Source organism: Diprion similis, chromosome 6, assembly GCF_021155765.1.
Source record: "Diprion similis isolate iyDipSimi1 chromosome 6, iyDipSimi1.1, whole genome shotgun sequence".
Lineage (NCBI taxonomy): Eukaryota > Metazoa > Arthropoda > Insecta > Hymenoptera > Diprionidae > Diprion > Diprion similis.
In genome coordinates, this window is record NC_060110.1 from 19060949 (window position 1) to 19080596 (window position 19648).

General features: G+C 36.7%; 1 protein-coding gene across 3 annotated transcripts in view; it reads right to left on the reverse strand.

The window, feature by feature from the left end:
* LOC124407761 (helix-loop-helix protein 11) overlaps positions 1 to 19648 on the reverse strand; it is a 182186-nt gene that overhangs the window by 138602 nt on the left and 23936 nt on the right. For 2 of the 3 annotated variants that reach the window (XM_046884257.1, XM_046884255.1), the window contains exon 2: positions 13382 to 13667. In XM_046884257.1, the coding sequence (XP_046740213.1) occupies positions 13382 to 13667 (286 nt within the window). The remainder of the gene's footprint in view (positions 1 to 13381; positions 13668 to 19648) is intronic. The other variant, XM_046884256.1, reaches the window with a different exon arrangement.

The following is a 19648-nucleotide window of genomic DNA, read 5'->3' on the forward strand; positions in this document are numbered from 1 at the left end:
CACACACACATACACACACATGTTCATATATCAGTCGTCGGTAAATTGACAAAAATATTTTCTCCAATTGCAAACTGGTGAAAGGATTCGTTCCTTGCCATTTTCTCTCCCGCCGCTTCGACTCAGCGTTTTATATCAACGCGCCTTATTCGAACAGAAGATTTAAAAAGATAATTTATATAATAATAATAATAATAATAATAATAATATTCAATAATAATTGTTCCAAAATAGTGCGCAGATTAGTACAATTGAAACGCACACCTGTAGGTACATCTGTAGGAGGTCAACGGCCTGTACATAAGAGGAAATTTACACTTAATCTCATGTTAAAATAAGACTCGTGTATAAAAAGATATAGAAAAAATATATACCTGCTCATTTACATTTATTCTTAATAGTTATTACTCTTCTGTTTTCTCCGCTATTATCGAGCTATCGAAACGTCGGACGACCACGTATGTACATTTGGTTAATTCCGATGATTCAGGAAAGGAAAAAAAAAACAAAAAAATAAAATAAAATAAAATGAAAAAACAAGCAAAAATAAAATAAAATGAAAAAACAAGCAAAAATAAAAAATAAAACATAACAACGATTTACCCAGATTAAATAACAATAATACTGCCAAGTATATACTACATATCGTCATTTGTATCCATATTTACGGTGACTCTGTAACAATAAGTTCGTCACTCGACGAGTCCTTTCCTTCCTCGCATCCTTCTGATAAATAACACCAGTGGAGATAATAACACTAGATGCGATCTTGTTTAGAGATTGTTATCTTTTTCACTCGGTACAATCACCGCGGGAGGTTTCGCGCTAATTGAAGTATGCAGGTAAGGTGGGTACATAGGTATAAGGTACTAATTGTAAGAGAACTTTGTAGAATGTTAGAATATATATATAGTAGCAGCGCCTGCAACTGATTAAGAACACGCCGCGAACTCGATGACTTTTTAACAATAATTCACCGCAGATGTCAGTGTATAATAATATTCGTAAAGCGATAATGTTGCTATTTCTCGCCATAAACTCCGATCATAAAACGTATAACTACTATGGCCTAATTAATTTCACCGACGATTAAACTTGCGGAATATCGTCGCGCGTTATACCCTTTGATTTCAATCATCGTTTAGAATGACTAACGAGAAAGCTGCGTAAAATTTTTACCTTCTGTTCCGGACGATGATTATTTATTTCAACGGTTACGAGTTTCAGGATTATATACGTACACGTGATCAATAGGTATTTAATTTTTATTGGTCCAGTAAGAAAATCCAATATTTCGAACGTGTCGAGATGCTTTTTTCACTTCGTTACTCATCTCGATTCCCCAAGTCAATCGATACACGATTTTAACCATCAGTTATTCCAAGTATTTGATTCTGTCGAAATCTTTGTTAAAAATTTTCTTCAGTAACAACTTTGTTCAATTAAGAAGCTGATATAAACAAGTTGTATTTGTAAATAGTTGTGCTCGTATAGATTGCGATACGTGAGTAGGTACCAGGAATATATAACGCGATTAGAAAGAAACAATTCACTCGACATTTGTTGCACTACGAAGATTAGAAGAATAGAATCCCAAGGAGAGATAACAGAGATTATGCAACGTAGTGCAGAGCAGTGACAAAACCATTTGGATAATATACGTGGAAAGAAGAAAACGTTATAAAAAGAAAGACTAAATAACGAAGAACGAGATGAAATAATCTTGTATAAGAGTTTTGAATGAAGAGAAAGAGAACGTTGTTCGTTTTTGGTATACGAGTTACGCATACTCGGAGCGAGTCAAAAACAAAAAAAAAAATCAATCAAACATAATAAATAAATAAAATAATACAATAATACGTAATAAAGAGTATTCGGTGAGAATCGAGTTTTCGCCCTGCAGCCACGACGACGACGTTAGTTTGCAGTTTCGAATTTTGAGATTTAAGTAAGTAAGTAAGTAAGTACGTATAATCGGTTGATCAAGCGTCTTTCATCCCATCAATTTCATCATCGCACGCGTGTATTCCCGTTTGTTAAGTAAATCTGCTAACAGAGTTAAGAGAGTCCCTGCAGGGCATAAAAAATCGAGGCCTTATATTACCGTTGGTCCCAAAACCGTCAGAACCCAACGTGCCTATAACAAGAAGATGACGATTATATATTCATACATTATAGATATATAGTTGCATACGTGCGTCAAAGTAACCATGCAGGCAGACGTTTACGTTTACGAAGCGACGAACGAAAGGCTTGAGGCTGAGAAGAGAAATCAGTCGTCGATGAAACGTCTCTACTTTCCTAGGCCAGACTGCAGTAGTTGTTGCCCTCGGCTGGACAGACTTTGAAATATCATTCTCGTTTTTTTTTTACTCTCTCGAATTTAGATAGTATAAAACACATCACCGGCTAAAAAATTTAATTTTTCTTCTTTTTTACCCAAAAATTTTTTCACGACAGTCTTCGATCATACGTTGCACCGTAATCCTGACCAAAATCCAGGCTGGAAAATGAATTTAGAAATTCCCGCGATGTACGGACTCCGTCTCAATTCCGTTCTGCAATCTTTTCGAGTATCCAGCAGCAACGATTGAGTAATTACATAATTGAACTACCGGTTGAGTCGAGGCGCGTGAATGAAAGATTCGAGTGATCATCTCGAGGCTTGAAACCGTCGTAATAATAATAGTAAAGTAAACAACTGTCGACAGCTTGTCTCAGTCAAGAGGACTCTGCTTGTACTAAAAATCAGTCAATCAGTTGGTTTATCCTCGTTAGCCTAGCCCCGGAATCGCGAATAAAAATTAATACAGCTGTTTGACTGTGCAAGAGAGAGAAAGAGAAAAAGAGAAAAAGAGAGAGAGAGATGAAGATGGCCGAGAGGAATCCCAGCTTCTATCGGAATGAAAATCACCTCGACAAGGAGAGTACAGTGATAGGAGCTAAGTTACACCCTGAAAGTGCTTCCTACCGCTAACGGCAAGGAACGTATATATTTATAGATATATATATATATATATATACCAAGTTGCATTAATGCACTTCGTCGTGTTAGCGCGTAATGCATACATGAAAGACGTCACGTGACGTCTGCGGTGTTCTCGTCGTCCTTGCACTCGTCTCTCTCTCTCTCTCTCTCTCTCTCTCTCTCTCTCTCTCTTTCTCTCCCGACGCGCAACACAACGTCCCGAGCTGGTGGAAATCGTGTCTTTTTGCACTCCATGCAATGGATAGTATTCGATCTTTCCCCGATGCCGATTAGCATATCGATTCACGATTGTTTTCTTCTTTTTCTTTTTTTTTTTTTTTCATTATACGTAATTTAGATCAACCCAGTTCAGGTGTAGTAATTAACGTTCATTCATTCTATAAGCTGAACGATTATACCTACGCAGCTGCAAAGAACTAAAAGTCGATAAAAATTTATTGACATCGCGTTTCCCATTGATGGAAAAAAAAAATCCTCACCGCTTTCAGTCGCGATTCCCTGACCTCTTTTCAACAGCGGTGCGTATCATAAAAGCTTTCCAATGTATGTGTGTGTGTGTGCGTGCGTATATATATATATATATATAGGTATATTATCACGAGATCCTTAGGATTCGTCGTAACGTGATAAATGTGTGCGAACCCAAATTTTTCAGCTTAAAATAAATCACCGAATGACCTCCGTCGAATTAACAGCCAAAGGTGTTTTATAATGTTCATTAAAATGATGAATAAAACTAAAGTGCATTTTTTCTATTTCAAAAGAGTTCAACACGTTTGTCCGCGAACTCTGATCGTTAGCTTCAGCTTCGTGTACCGATATGTGTAAGCAGCCAAGACAAAGTTTCGGTCACTGCACTCTAGGCGCGAGTTCATTGTTCAGGTTGTACAGACAATCGAGGTGAGTGCAGAGATACCTAGACCAGGGCTGTACAGTGAAACTTTGAAGTTTCCTCGAGAGAGAAAGATTACGATATCCTCGATAGCGAGGAAGTGTCCTTCTTCTTCCTCCTCCTCCTCCTCCTTTTCTTCTTATTCTTCGTTCCACGTCAAGAAGCATTAGGTCAAAGTGGTCAATTTTTCATCCCCGAAAGAGGCGGAGGAGGTGGCGGCGCGTGGCGAAGAAGAAAGAACGGATATAACCCAACTTGATCCGGTTAACATCGATTGATTGATCCTGAAAGACGACAAATTTCTCTCTCGGCGATTGTACCACCCTGCCTCTGATCCGTGCGGTTTTCTACATGGACGAAACGAGTCCCGGGTCAACCGTTAAAGGATAAGCCGTTGAAAGTGAAGCCCTTGAGTGAAGCGGGGGGCAAACTTGTCTTCTTTTATCGTGAATGACGTTTATACTCAACACCGTTAACCGCGGTCAGGTGTGTGTGTGTGTGTGTGTGTGTGTGTGTGTGTGTATACAATATATATTCATGTGATACATGATCTTCCGAATTATTAAAGTTCTCCGTGACTTTATGCGGTTCGTAAGTATCGGTATCAATAAAATTTCTTAAATATTTTCTGGATATAAGATGCAGCCGATAGTTGGAACATCACGCTAAAACTTCCGCATATTTATAACGAGTTTGAAGTTAGTAACGTTATCGTGACGAAAAATTGGTAAAAAAAAAAAATAAAAAAAATCACTATTTTCTTAATTTTACAATGATTTTTAAGTAACCAAGATTTGGAAATATCAGCGTGTTTTGTTTTATAACGATTTATTGAATTTCAGACAATTTCAAAATCGCGAATTCAATATGATTGCGTGTACAAGACATCCGGTTAACCACGTGATAAGATTTTCGACAACCTCGTTCGTTGCGGTTGAAAAAAATATCGGATCGTGATCGCGGTGAAAAATCGCTGACAAGTCGCGTGTAAGAGGATTTAAAAAATCTTAAATTGATATTTCTGCTACTGTGTATCTATATATATATATATAGTAACGCTAATACGCATGCGTCAAAATCGCGACAAATGAGATCGTCGTCGTCTCCTCCTCCTTCTTCTTCACGCACAAACAGACATCATCCTGATCAAGGACTAAGCCGTGCACCCAGCGTCAGCTGTTTTCCCAAAAATGCCACCAACACCATCGACAAAACGTGAGTAAAATGTATATATATGTTAAAATCTTTCTTTTGCCCGGCGTTTACATATTTTCGATCCGCGACGTCGATCCGCAAAACAGTTTGATTTTCACGGTCTGGTTGGTTGCCTTCGAGGGCTTGAAGGAGCTTCGTCAATCTCAAGGAGGTTCCACGCCGAAGCGTAGGTACGATTGGAAAAAGTCGGTTACGCTTCGAAGTATAAACTTGAAGTAAATTCCGATGATTTTTGAAAACCTTAATTTTTTAAAGTGTCGCTGATTAGAATGACCGCCAACCAGTGACTCAAGATTTCGAACAATTCATCTTTCGTTATTTTATTTTCACATGTTTGAAATTTTGATACATCAGCCATTCGCAATATCATCAACCCTTCCAAGTTTTGACCTCCACGCACGTGGGGTTAATTATTCAACATTCGACTCGTGCGTAATGAGGCTGCTGAATCCGTGCTTTTCATTTGCCTCGCAATCAGTCAAGTCTCGAGCACGACTGTCTGTAGTCCAGATATGTGTCAGTGTGTCGTCGTTCTCAACTTTAAAGTTACTCATTTCGAACAACCTACGGGCCAATCGCAACAGTGATCACAGACGCTGCAGTAATTTGTTTTATGCAGAGTCATCTAAACACCGAACCAGTGTCAAATACACTCTACCTACCGTGCACAAATTTCTACTACGTTCATTTAATGGTAAATAAAGTACGCTGAGGAGGAAAAATCCCGCGGGATAATTAAACCAGAGGAATACAACGGCTGTGGTCAAATCTGACATTAATATCTATTAAGATGTACGTGTCTCCGTTTCTATATACATGTACATACGTATAAAAGTGTGAAAATAGTCGTTTTGCAACATTTGGCGAGTTCGCAACCCTCGATTTCTGCATACATATAAAAACATCTCGCTTCATTACTTCCGTAAGGTTATAAAATATCATGTCAACGAAATATTTTTATAGATTTTAATTTATAGACGAACCTTAAAAAATGACTTTCGAATTAGAAATATTTCAAGTACCGGAAAGATCGGTAGAAGCAGATCGGCAGGGCGTTCAAAGATATAAATTCAAGAGGGCAGCAGTCAGTGAGTGAGTCAGTCAGTCAGTCAGTCAGTCAGTCAGTCAGTCAGTCAGTCAGTCAGTGAGTGAGTCGACGGGTCGGAGAAAGAGAGAGAATAAAGGAGAGAGAGGAAGGAGAGGAGGGAGTGCACGGGGGAAAGGCCTGGTTTATTTTTATTTCTGTCTGGCTGACTGGTACGAAATAGGTCGAGGTGTCTGCGGCGACGTTAGTGCGGCACGCACGCACGCACGCGTGTGTCCTTGCATGAGGGTGTGCGTGGGTGCCCCCAAGTGCATCCGTAAATGCATGCGTGCGCGGCAACTGCAGCGGCGCAAAAGTTTCCACCGAGGCTAACTTGGCGAAAGCCTGAGAAAGTCTATTCACCGAGGAAAAGAAATAAATACAACGCGCGTAGAGGCATACGATTGCGACACGAAATGCACGCGTGTCGATAAGAAATTTGAAGGTGCGTATGCAGTGCAACGTAAGACGTTGATAAGTGGAAAAAGAAGCTAATAAAAAACAGTCGCCACTTGCGTGAAAAAAAGAAAGAAAGACAAAAAGCAGCCTGACGCTTCTCTCTTTTCTTGCAAGTTTTTCAGTAAAATCTGTTCTTTTATTTTCTCCGTGGAAATATTAGATACGATTACTTGGTTGTAGTACAGTGCGAAATTCATTCTTGTCACTCTCTTTTGATCAATACTTTTTGAAATCCGAGATCCAAGCTGAGCTATTTTCAACTTGAAAGCTAATCATCGATGTCAATCTACCCCACCTGCTGACTTTGTAGCTGAATCAAAGGAAAATCAAGAATATATGCATTAATTAAAATGATAAACTATTGACATCGTTTAATTTTTTTTTTTTTTTTTTTTTTCCCCCATAATGATTTCCTTCATCTCATTGTCACTTTTCTCTCAATCCCCGCATTACGTGCAGCGCATACGACTTCTAATTCTAAAAATCAGAAGCCCGCCTAATGCAATTCGTACCGTGCGATTTTAATTACTAGTAAAAACGCAAGAATTCGAAATGGACTGAGATTCACGTACCACGGCGCTAATGAAATTCATTACTTTTGCCTTTTTCCTTTCATTTTTTTTTGCGGAATCCGCTCAAACCTCTATAGAACATTCCAATTACTGTTAATATTATTGTTATTATTATTATTACTGCAGTTACTTTCCTCAGTTTGATTAATTCTTTCATTCACGAGATTGAATCAAGATATCAGATTCGACAAAAAATTTTATCAAACAACTTCCTGATCTCTTAAGGTGTGGATTGGTAGTGAAAGCTTTGAAAAATAACAAAGAAAAAAAAAAAGGTTCAGTTAAAAAATTAAACAAAAAACAATTTTCAACTCAATACGCGTTTTGTATGCGATCTTCGCTCGTCGCTTCGTTGTTATTGTTGCGTGGGTTCTTCGTCGATTAAAAAGGGTAAGACGAACGACAGTTGCTGCCCGAGAAAAAATCAAGTTGTGATTCGTGGTTAAAGGGTAGATTAACATCGTTTACGTCCGATCAATCTTATCGTTAGCCTCGACGTTGCGCGCAACGTTTCAACGGGGCGTAAACTTTGAAAAACATTTAAACATGACAAAACGAAACGGCGAGAAGTAATGAAAAAAGAAGTTCAAAAAAAAAGAAAAGAAGCAAACTCCGAGCTTGAAGGCAAAAATATGAAACAGTCAAGCGCCGCCGCTGCGGAATGATATCGAATGGAGGTCAGAGGTCGGTAGAAGCTGGCGCCTCTTCAGACCGGAAAAGAACGGAAGATTAACTAATACGTAAAGTATGGAAGGAGGAAAATGCTGACGAACTACTGTATACTGCAGTCTGCATATTTCATAAAACATGATCACCGTACGTATATTAATATGCTCGCTGTGACATCGCAGCGAGCTTAAAGTTTCCAAATCTAAAAGGTATAATAAAGTATAATTAGTTCGTCAAAATCTATGTACGAATGACAGAGTGCAAGAGAGGAAAGAAAAACAACAACAACAACAATAATACTATAAATAACGATAATAAAGCTAGTCAACTTGTTATTATCTCTTCGTTTTAGAAGTCACAGCAATGCAACATCTTGTATTACACAGATTTATCATTCAAATTGTTCGAGTTCTGTCAAGCTTCCAAGCGGTAGCACGTGTCATTGCAGGATGTATTAATCAACGTTTCGATTTGTCACTAAATTTCTAAAGTAACCCGCAGACAGTATGGTACAGCAACAGCTGTAACTCCGAGATGAGGGTCAAAGGTTGAAGACGTCACATTTTCTGGCAAATCATGCGTTATATATCTGTATGTATGAATACGTGTGTGTATTTATGCTTACAATATATATATATTTATATAATATATATATATATAAAATGTAAAACAGTTATGTACACAAGGTATACGCACGGCATCATTTACCTTTAAGGTAAATACACAACACGGTGAGCGGTAGATGTGGAAAAAAAAATGGAATAAAATAAAATTCTATATAATAGAAAAGGAGAGAAGGAAAAATGATTAACGGTGAAATAAGGAAAAAAACGGCCCAAAAAAAAAAAAAAAAAAGTGAAAAAGAATACGTTGGTACGTGTAGAAATAATTTACAGTCAGCAGACCACTTATAAATTTATTCTATTTACAAGTTTATTTTTTATTTTTTACTTTTTATTCCGTCACTAAAGCGTGGCGTGGCGTGTAGTAGTCAATCCTTGTCAGAAGAACTCTACTCTATCTTTACGGATTTATCCTGCATACCTTATACATACAACATACAAGCCATTATATCTACTTGTCACCGTTACGTAAATATAAGGAGGAAAAGAAATGATGAAAAAGAGACAGGCATAGAGAGAGGTTGTGACGTCCTGTGTTATATATAAATAATATATTATGTGAGTATTGCAACAACGAGGGTGAAGATCTCAAGAAGGATAATGGAATTTCATCAATGATCACTGAGAATTGGTCGATGAAACGACAAAACGATGAAACGCGTTGGACGGAACGAAAATTTATTCGAATTTAAATCAAATAATTGATATCTTCTCAAATATTGTACGCATGAGAGAAAAAAAAGACAAAAAAGAAAAACAAAAAAAAAAAGTAAAGCCAGTAATAATCTGGCGTGAATTGAAAAACAAATTCACTGAACGCAACTTAATAATTTTATTGTTGCCGTGTTTCTTTTCTTTTTTTTTTTCTTTTTTTTTGTTTTTCTTTTCCATTTGTACTAATATCTGATTTGAATCGATTAACTCTCGGTTTTATACAACCGATAGGCCTATGAAATATATAATATCTACGATAACGTTGACATATTTTTTACAACTTGTAACTATACGCTATATCTACTATTACAGAGTTTATCTTGTTCTGTCTCTTATTTGTCAAATTTTTTTCCCCTCCATTTCTCACTTGGCATTATTGTTAAGAAGAAGATTACACACACAGATAAAAGTGTGCGTATACCACACCGCGTGCACAATTTTCGCTAATAACGAAATCGGTCACGTGACCTTCTCGATATCAGTATCTAGAATACATCTATATATACATATATGCGTGAGTTTGTGTGTGTGTGTGTGTGTGTGTGTGTGTGGGTGTATATACACGCATATATTAAAGTCGAGTGTTGGTAACGCGTCGAACACATATGTATATATATATATATAAAGCGATTAAAATTCCGTCTGGCGTTCATTGAGGGAGTTTGATGTGAATGAAGTCCATTGTCGTCGTGCGTCGTTCTGCGCTGCTCGCTCGCTCACTTACTTACTAGCTCTCTTACTCACTTACTCACTTACTTACTTACTCATTCGCGATCCAACTACGAGACTCCGCTTCCGAAGACGTCACCGTTTCCATAAAAACCGCCGCCACTCGTACATCGCCACACACATACACACACATATACACACGACGCGTGCATGCATACATATTAGACGCTGTAGAGATACACGCGCGTGCGCGTGTCCCGTCAGGTGTGCACGTTTTAATGCGTTACAACACCGCGTGTTATTCCATGCGTGTGTGCGAACCTGCATACGTACGATATGCTTGTACCACCTGCAGTAGGTATTTGTGTTGCACAAGCGATGAAGTCGACGACCCTGCGCACATACAGGCAAGCACAACCTGCGATGTACATATATATATATATATATGCGTGACACTTGTACGTAAATGCACGGATTTGTGCCGCTTGATGTGTCGAAACTCGGAAACGTGAAGAAAACTTCACCGCCCTATAATCGACGAAAAATCAGTGATGATTATGAAAGATCATCTCGAGACGCGGTCGCGTTCTGGCGTAAAAATTCTACACGGATAAATTTCATTCGGTAGCCACTCCCTCCTAATTTTATCCGCTGTAATTTTGTTCGTTGATTATTAAAATTGAATTTCAATTATCTATCAATGTGATAAATCTATTATACAGCCCCGTGAGAAAAGCTGAGAAAGAAAAAAAAATGCCTTTATTGTAAAAGCACACCTGCATGGTATAGTATCATCGTTTATCATATTCTCTCCATATTTTTATATTCTATTGTTATTAATCTTTTTAAATGAATTCTAGAGAATTTGTTTCGAAAGTGAAATTTATTTGGTAGAAAAAAAAGAGGTTTTCCAGAAGAACCGTGGTAATAAATTCACTTCGATTCGCTACTTCGGTAATAGTAATTATGAATTGTATTTCGTTTTGATATCAAACATTTGGCTGTTTGATAAACTAGATAATTAAACTAAATTTCATAGTAAGGACTATTTAAATAATAATTCATTGATATTTGTTGAACGAAGTGCGTAAACATTATTCTATTTGTAGGTTTTTTTTCTTCTCGTTTTCCTCACACTCCGATCGATCAAATATTTGCTATAGAATCACAATTATTATTGATCAAGTAGATCCAAAACTAGCCAATTATGTAAACAGTTCTTAGTAGCGATTTAATGGTTGGGAAAAAAACCATCCAAACAATAATCCAATGTCATTAGTTGCTGGAAATATACAAGAAATGCATTAAATCGAGTGGATTCGTTGATGAACCTAATCTGCACGTATACCTAACCTAACCTAACCAAACATAGCTTCGTTGATTGAATTTAGTATAACGAATGAAATTACTGATTGTTCGCAAGAATATTAGATAAGATTTAAGACATTTTCCCGCTACGTCATAACTTTGGCAAAGTACTCACCGCAATTTTGATTATAATCAAGGAAACGAGTGGGAAGTCGACAGAAAAAAAAAAACCACACGATGCTCAATAATTCTACGGAACGAGTAGTTGTTTTTTTTTCCTTCTTTTCTTCGCCAGGAAATATTTGTACTCGTTAAATTCGTGAACAATATCTTTAGCGTTCAAGAATGGCATGTGAAACTTGTATAAAGTATAATAATCGCATCGCGAATCGCGATGTTTCTTTATTGACGATAGAAATTTCTGCGGTTCAGACTTTTACGATGTAATGAAATATAAAACAGGCTCGTCGAACATACCTCGATACGACAGACCAAACAAAGATCGTCGATATAAGAAGGAGGATATTCGCAATTTCTATTTTCAACTACGCAAAATATACGGTACAACAATGTCACCACAGTTTATTGCATATATTACAAAACGGAAACTAATTAGACTGTAATTTCATTTCAATTTCATTGCTATAATATCCTTGTCATGCTAATCAACGATTTATTTTGATTTTTACACCCACATATACTGTTATTGTAAGTTTCCAACTAGCTCAATTCTAAGGGACATGACAAGAGAGAGAGAAAAAAAATGTCTTCTCCGGAGATAAATTGAAAGTAATTATTGAAATAACGATCCTAGATTGAAATATTTCACGATATATCGTTTATAACAATTTCACTCTAAATCTTCAACCCCGCATAACGTCTCCTTATTATTATTATTATTATTATTATTTATTTATTGAGTTAAACTTTAAATTACAAAAAAAAAATAATAATTTCTTTTTTCATTTGTATAATAGCATTTGAATGTAAGAATCTACCGTAGATCGCCATACCGATAGTAGTGACAAAATAAAGGCAGACGATAAACGATTTCGAAGATCTGATATACATATATTGTTTTAAGCAATTATTCAAGAGGATATGAAATTACTTGATCACTCGTATTTGTTATACACATACAAATACACGTATAAAGTACACACAAATAAGCAGTGTCTCATAACAAACTGAGTAAATATATTGACGACAATGTCATGAGAAAGAAGTGTGAACGACGCACGCTGTGCAATTCCAAAGTTTACTTACAGGGTGCAATAGCCAATACCTCTCTGTGCCTGTGTGTGTGTGTGTGTGTGTGTGTGTGTAGAAACGAATAAACAATAACGGGTGTGCGTGAGGATTTGTTTGTTTGTGGGTGTGGAGATTGCAGAGTGCTGATAGAAGCTCGGTGTATTTATATATGTTGATATTTAAAACGACAACGAGACTGCATCGGCAATACAATATTGTAGCTTTTAATAGTTTTCATAAAAGCTGGCTGCAGGCTTTCGACTATTACATCGATATAGTAGAGTAGTAACTGACCTAGATAATTATTCGTATAGATAACAGTATATCGTAATGGTAATATTCATATTACGTCCGTGATACTCGTTCGTCGCAGTGTTAGAAGAATTGTAGGAAAAAAATAAATGAATAAATAAATAAAAAAAATTGCATCCTCGGCAATAAAATACTACCGCATGCACAGCCGCCGTCGTCGTCTGGACCGCAACGCAATAATAAACAAGTATGTTACGGTTGAAACTTGTGGTACGTAATATCGCGTGCAGTACGTGTATGATACGTAAATTCAAAAACGTATTTTAAAAACATCGTTACTGTAATTAATGAAAAGAGATCAGCAAGGAACGACGATTAAATTCGTCGATCTCTATCTCTGCATCATTAACGAGACGATAAACACCAGCGTGGCAATTGAATCCATTCTATCATCGCTGTTCAGTTTTCGCCTCGTTTTCGTAATAGATGAGAGAGAAAAATTACTAATACAATTGTATATGAATATGTGTATATATATATATATATATATATATGCACATCGATAAGGTAGACGTCCGATATACCGACGGTTGGTAAGTAAGATGCGTAATAAATCGCGATCGATCCTTACTTGCAGAATACAAGCTCCGACTCGAAGTTGATGTGAATAAGTTTTTTACTCACCTTGGAGAGTTTCTCGCCTTCGTGATGGGGAAGAAGCGTCCTGAGGGATTGAAATCCTGCGTTGATACTCTGCATTCGTCGTCGCTCGTTGCTGTTGGCGATTTCACGCCTCATTCTCTTCTCTTGCTCCATGTGGCTTCTTGGCGTAGTTCGACCAACGACGCCGTTCCCGTTGTGACCGTTTAGACTGTTTATAACCTGTCCGTCGTTGGATTCCTGGAGGTCGGGATGGTCCCCGACAATCACGTTCGTCGCTACCGATCCCTCGTCCGCCCCCTCGCTGCTGCTGAAAAAGAATCGTCGATAACACCGATTACACGCTACTCAATAATTATCAACCACAAAAATCAAATCGCAAGGTTTGGGAGAAATTCTTTTTCTCCAAACCACCTTGTTTCCTTCGACGAAGTTACTTCGCTTAATCGCAAAGTTTTCAGACGAAATGTTCAGAGACGACGATATAATGAATGAAACATTGATTTATTACTGAAAACATTTTTTCAAATACTCCGACTCGTAAAAATCCAATTCTGCGTTTCGTAACTTGCAAGGCAGAAAAAAAAACAGATATTTTCTGCTTGCCAGTCTTTATTTCTTATTTATTAACTTGCTTACTTGCTATCTTTTTTTTCTTTTTCTTTTTTTTTGTAAATCCAAGAAACCATTCAACGTTATATAAATCTGATTATTCGTTCTCGAAAAACTCGATCCCTCCCCCACGCAAGATCTGATTTCGCAGTTGAAGACGAATCATCTGCGAAGCAAAAAAGATTCCCGGAGTTTGAGAAAACAAGAAATCGTTGGCGCCAACGATGAATACTTTTCAGAAATTGAAAAGACTCTCGTAGAAATTGATCCGTATGTGTATTGATGGTAGTAAATTGGCCTCCGAAGAAGCGTGCGGTTGGTTAGCTTTTAACGAAATTGAAATCTTCGCCATGATTTTTTGGTTTTTCTCTCAGAGCAATTCTTTATTATACCAATCGATACAGCCGGCCGGAACCGTTTTACCTTGCGTAATAAAATTTTGCCTCAAGTATTTCCGGTTGGTTAAGTACGCCGATATATCGTCCGTACAATGTAACGAAGAGAGATAACACAACCGCCTTCGAATGATATTAAATTTCATCCGTTACCGTATTCTTTCTGCAAACGACGCGAATAATTGACTAAAATATTTTACAAGATGAGTGTACGTATATATGTATATTATAAATAAATTGCAAGAATCAATTAATCAAAACAAACAAGAACTACCAGAATTAAAAATTCTCGATATTATACATCATCGAATAATACCTAACCGTCGCAAATTATATGTAAAAAAAAAAAAAAAAAAAAATATCTCATAAATCAAGAAACAATATTTCAATCTTAATGTTTTATCTCTCATACGTTGCAGTCCGAGTTGAAAATTATTTTCATTACCTACAAAGCAAACGTGTTTTTAACATCGTCCAATGCATATACAAAAATATGAGTGTATATACATACATACATACCTAATAATAAATAAAATGTCGCGAGTGTACATAATTTATCAACGAATATAAATCGAGCCTTTCAGAGTCACGATTATTACTAATAGTTTTTGATTTATCATATTTATGAACTTTGTACATTACGACGTAATAATGTACATTATACTTATACGTACTTGCAATACCTACACGTATATAAAATCGATGATACACGACGTGCCTACGCGCATTTACACTGCAAACTCGTGTACATATTACAGGTAGGTATTATAATATTATATCTATACGTTGTTCCATCGCAGTTCGTCGTCGCAGATTCAGACGGATCGACTATATTCGCAATCGGTAGCGAGGTTACGACTCGTCTGAACCGATCGTTTCGCGACCTAAATCTATAACAAGTGTTTTTATAATAATGCATAGTTGTAAGCATTTTTTTCTTCACTGTGGTTATAAACGAACAAATCAACGAGTGATCAACGAGAAGAAAGAAAGAAAGAAAGAAAGAAAGAAAGAAAGAAAGTCTTATAAAAGCAAAACTCGAGAATTATATTCAAAGTTTTTTAATTTCTGTTTGTTTAATCATTTTTTTAATTTCTTTTTTTTTTTTTCTTTCTTTCTTTTCATAATATTCGGACAATGATTCACGCGAACACGGAATAATTTCTGCGGTCGTTCCTGCGTGCTTTCGCACATGGCGATAAGATTGTAACGAGTCCTCCCCCATCTATACATACATACACACTCACACATAAGCACACAAATATGTATTTTTTATATTACATATGTATTGTATACAACAAATTTATTTACAACGACAGCTGCAGCAATTATTTTGTCAACTTTGAATTATTCCTCCACATTTTTCTTTACTAGCGCAACTGAACTATACCTACGTGTGTTATGCATAAAGTTAATTGAATTTATTATTCATTATCGTTTCAATAAGCGGTCGCGAGGAGAGACAGCAGCAACAGCAGCGATTCTGTAATACTTTGAAAACAACGAGAGACAATACTGCCAAACGTTATATGCAGGAGATGAAAAAAAATAAAAATAAAAAAAAAGAGGAGAAAATTAATTATCCAAACACGAAGGCAATATTGTCAAGTATTGGATTTGAACTTATCGACCGAATATAAACATCGGTCCAAAGTACGCGTAAGCTCAAGATTTGTATTCCACACTTTTATGTTATTAAGATTATTTTTATTATCATTATTATACATATTATATAGGTATAATCATACACTCGATGAGAAATAGCACATCGTTGCAATGCAACAACAGCAGCAGCAGCAGCAGATTCTGCTTCGACAAAAGTCAAGTGATGAGAATTTTATCACTTACGATGAGTCAAACAACAAGAAAAAAGAATCAAAGAGAAAGAACATTGCCGGTGGTTATTTCCAACAAATTAGTCAAATGTTTAAACAAGTAAATTACCATCGTAGTAAAAGCCGATAAATTTTCCTTCGTCGTACAAGCAAAGAAGGAAAAAAGTTAAAAAAAAAAAAAGAGAAAGAAGAAAGGTAGTCGAAGAAAGGTAACCAACCTGCATCCCGCAAGATTGCGAAAAAAACTTTTACAAAATTGTCTCAAGCATTGCGGGTATATTATAATACATAACACAGGTGTCACATATGCATTCCATATATACCTATGTGTAGTGTACGTATTCGTATATAATACATATAAGAAAGACCCGAAAGATCGTCGCGGCAGCGGACTTTGCATTAAAAAAAAATCCTATATATAATATTATAAACATATTATATATGTATATACAGCTAATTATCCAATCATTATAACAGAAAGCGGTCGTGGTTAATGAATAATTAATATATGCAAATACTATTTGTCCCTTCTAAAAGTCAAGTAGGATAAAGGAGGAGAAGAAAGAGGAAGAAGAAGAAGAGGAGGAGGAGGAGGAGGAGGATTGGAGTCAAAAACACTCTCAGGGAGCAATTATTATATCACACGTATACGTATGCCTATAATAACATAAACGTCTGCAGCAAAGCGTGATGTTTGATCGCAAAAACTGATCTACGTTTCACCCGTTGTTTAATTTTGTTTATAAATACCAATACCATTTATTAGACAGTAAGAGCTGCGTAGATCCAACGATGAAAAAAATCACCGATCGTAAGAAAAGTCGTAAAGACAAAAGAAAAAAACTAAAACAAAATCATTGCCGTGTGCTAAACGATTGGAAAAGAAAATTCAGATATCGCGTAGAAAGGGGGGAAAAAATAATTGTAAAAATGACTATATATATATGTGATGTTTATCTAGAGCTGAAACTATATATATATATATATATATATATATAATATGTGTGTGTGTGTGTATTATGAGAAGAACGAGGAAAGCAGGGCTGCCGAAATTGAATCGAGGCTACGCCATCCACCGACCCGGGCTAAAAGGTGGTGAGTCATCGTCGGAGAGGCCGTGACCTTCGGCGTTGCTGCTCCATGGAACACGCTCGTTCTACACGTGGCGGCGATAACGAAACGGCGAGGCGACGTCGACGACTGTCAGCCATAACCGTCGAGAGGGAGGAAAGGAGGAAGGGAGGTAGGGAGGGAGGGAAACTCGTCACGGTGACGAGGCGACGGACTCTTTGACGAAGAAAAAAAATAAATGAATGAATTAAACAAAAAGATTTAAAAAAAAATAGGTAAACACACACACACACACGCAACGACGACGCCGTTTTGCCATTTTCATTTTCTTTCTCTTCTTTTTCCAACTCTTTCTGCACAAATTTTTCCTTTCCTAATTATCCGTCCACATAGTGTATACATATATGCATACATATATATACATATATACGGAACAATTATAAATGTTTCCAATGGATTGCAAAAAGTTGATTTAATTCGGTTAATTAATCTAATTAAAAATGCGTGAAAACTAGTCTACATGTACAAACGCTGGGAATCGTTTTCAAAATCGAAATTTATTACACATTTTTCTACACCGCGGGAGGTAGAGAAAATCTGCAAATATTTAGCGCATATCCAAATTTCACTTTCACCAAGATAATTATATCGTCAAGTGATAATAGTGATCTGCAAATGTATGATTTTTATAACCACGTTTCGGTTTCAGAACTACGCGTTAATTTTACGGAATAATAACAACAACAACAACAACAACAACAACAACAATGACAATGACAAAATAAAATGGTAGAGAAATGCGCGAGGATATGGAGTACATATAAGATACCTCGAGTGAATTTTGTGAGAATGCAAGTGTCGGATTATCTTTATCAAGTATGCATGCAGAGCCGTACTTAGTACTTCCTATAAGACATGTGATTCCTAACCCAGACCTCGTGTATCCTGGCGAGGTTATCGAAGGGTTGAGGAAAAAAGAATTTACCGCGTAGGTATATATCTGGTAGAATAACCGCGTACCGCAAGACGAAAGCCGCTGACTAACGTTTCATTCTTTCATTGGTTAACAGGCAACGACGTACGTACGTACATATTACTACATATGAACAAGCGTGTCAAGTGAAACATACACTTTAAAATTGTTCCCAGTATGTCTCTTCTTTAGTCCTTTTTTCATTATTTTATTTTATTTTATTTTATTTTACTTTGTTTCATTTCATTTCATTTCATTTTATCAACGCCTGTATCGAATTATTAGATGCAAATTTTTTTGTCCAACTTCTTGATGATTGAACTACGTAATTAAGAATATTTATACGATTTTTTTTCCGTAGGTACAACCGAAAAAAGTAGTCGAATCGCGCGGTCGGATTTTCGTCGTTTCAAAAAAACAACAACATCAACAGCCTCAAATGTGTACCCACAGAAGAAACAGAAAAAAAAAAAATGAAATTAACATTTATGAAATTGATCAAATATGGTGATAGAAATAATTTGTTAATTCAAATAAATATAGTTTCACTGCATATACGATCCAAATTATCCGTTCTTCTGATCGCTTTTCTTTTTCTATTATACTAATATGAATCGCACGAGACTAATTATTTAAGAATTTAGATTCAAATTGCTAAACTAAATTAACATAAGTAGCCTAAATTATCTTCTGTAACACGTTATATATATATATATACTATATTTTTTCCCTTCATATATCATTTCACTTTCGTTATAAGCTGTGGAAAATAATCGACATCCAACATTACTACGCGGTGAGATTGAAAAAAGTAATTATCACACGTAGCTATATGGAATAAAGTATTTTTAGAATCGTGACGAAACGTAGGCTAAGCCAAACTCCGAAGCAAAACCGAAGCGAAACCTAGGCTAGAAAAAAGCAACGAATGTACGTAGGTATCGTTGATGAATAACAAAGAGAGCGAGAGAGAGCGAGAGAGAGCGAGAGAGAGAGAGAGAGAGAGAGAAAGAGAGAGAGATCAGAGTCGTAGTGAAGAATATCTTGTGATTCAAAACGCGCACCGTTACGCGCGTCCGTGAATTCATTAAAGAACGGAGGTCACCGGCCCTACGCTCTACGACGGTGTTCAACTTCCGGTTCGCCAAGGTCCGCGAAGGTTCAAGGCCGGGCGTTGGTACACGTGGAATTCGCGTCCGTCCGTCCCTCCGTCGCGTCGGCTTATCATCAGCTCCTGACGACAATGGCGAATAGCTATCCTGACGTCACTCGAATCGCCCACCCGGCATGCCGAGCGAAATAGACGAGAGATGAGATAAGACAAGATAAGATAAGATGAGATGAGATTAGCTTCGGAGCTTCGGTACATAATTTACAGAACGCATGAAGCAGGCTCGCCTATGTC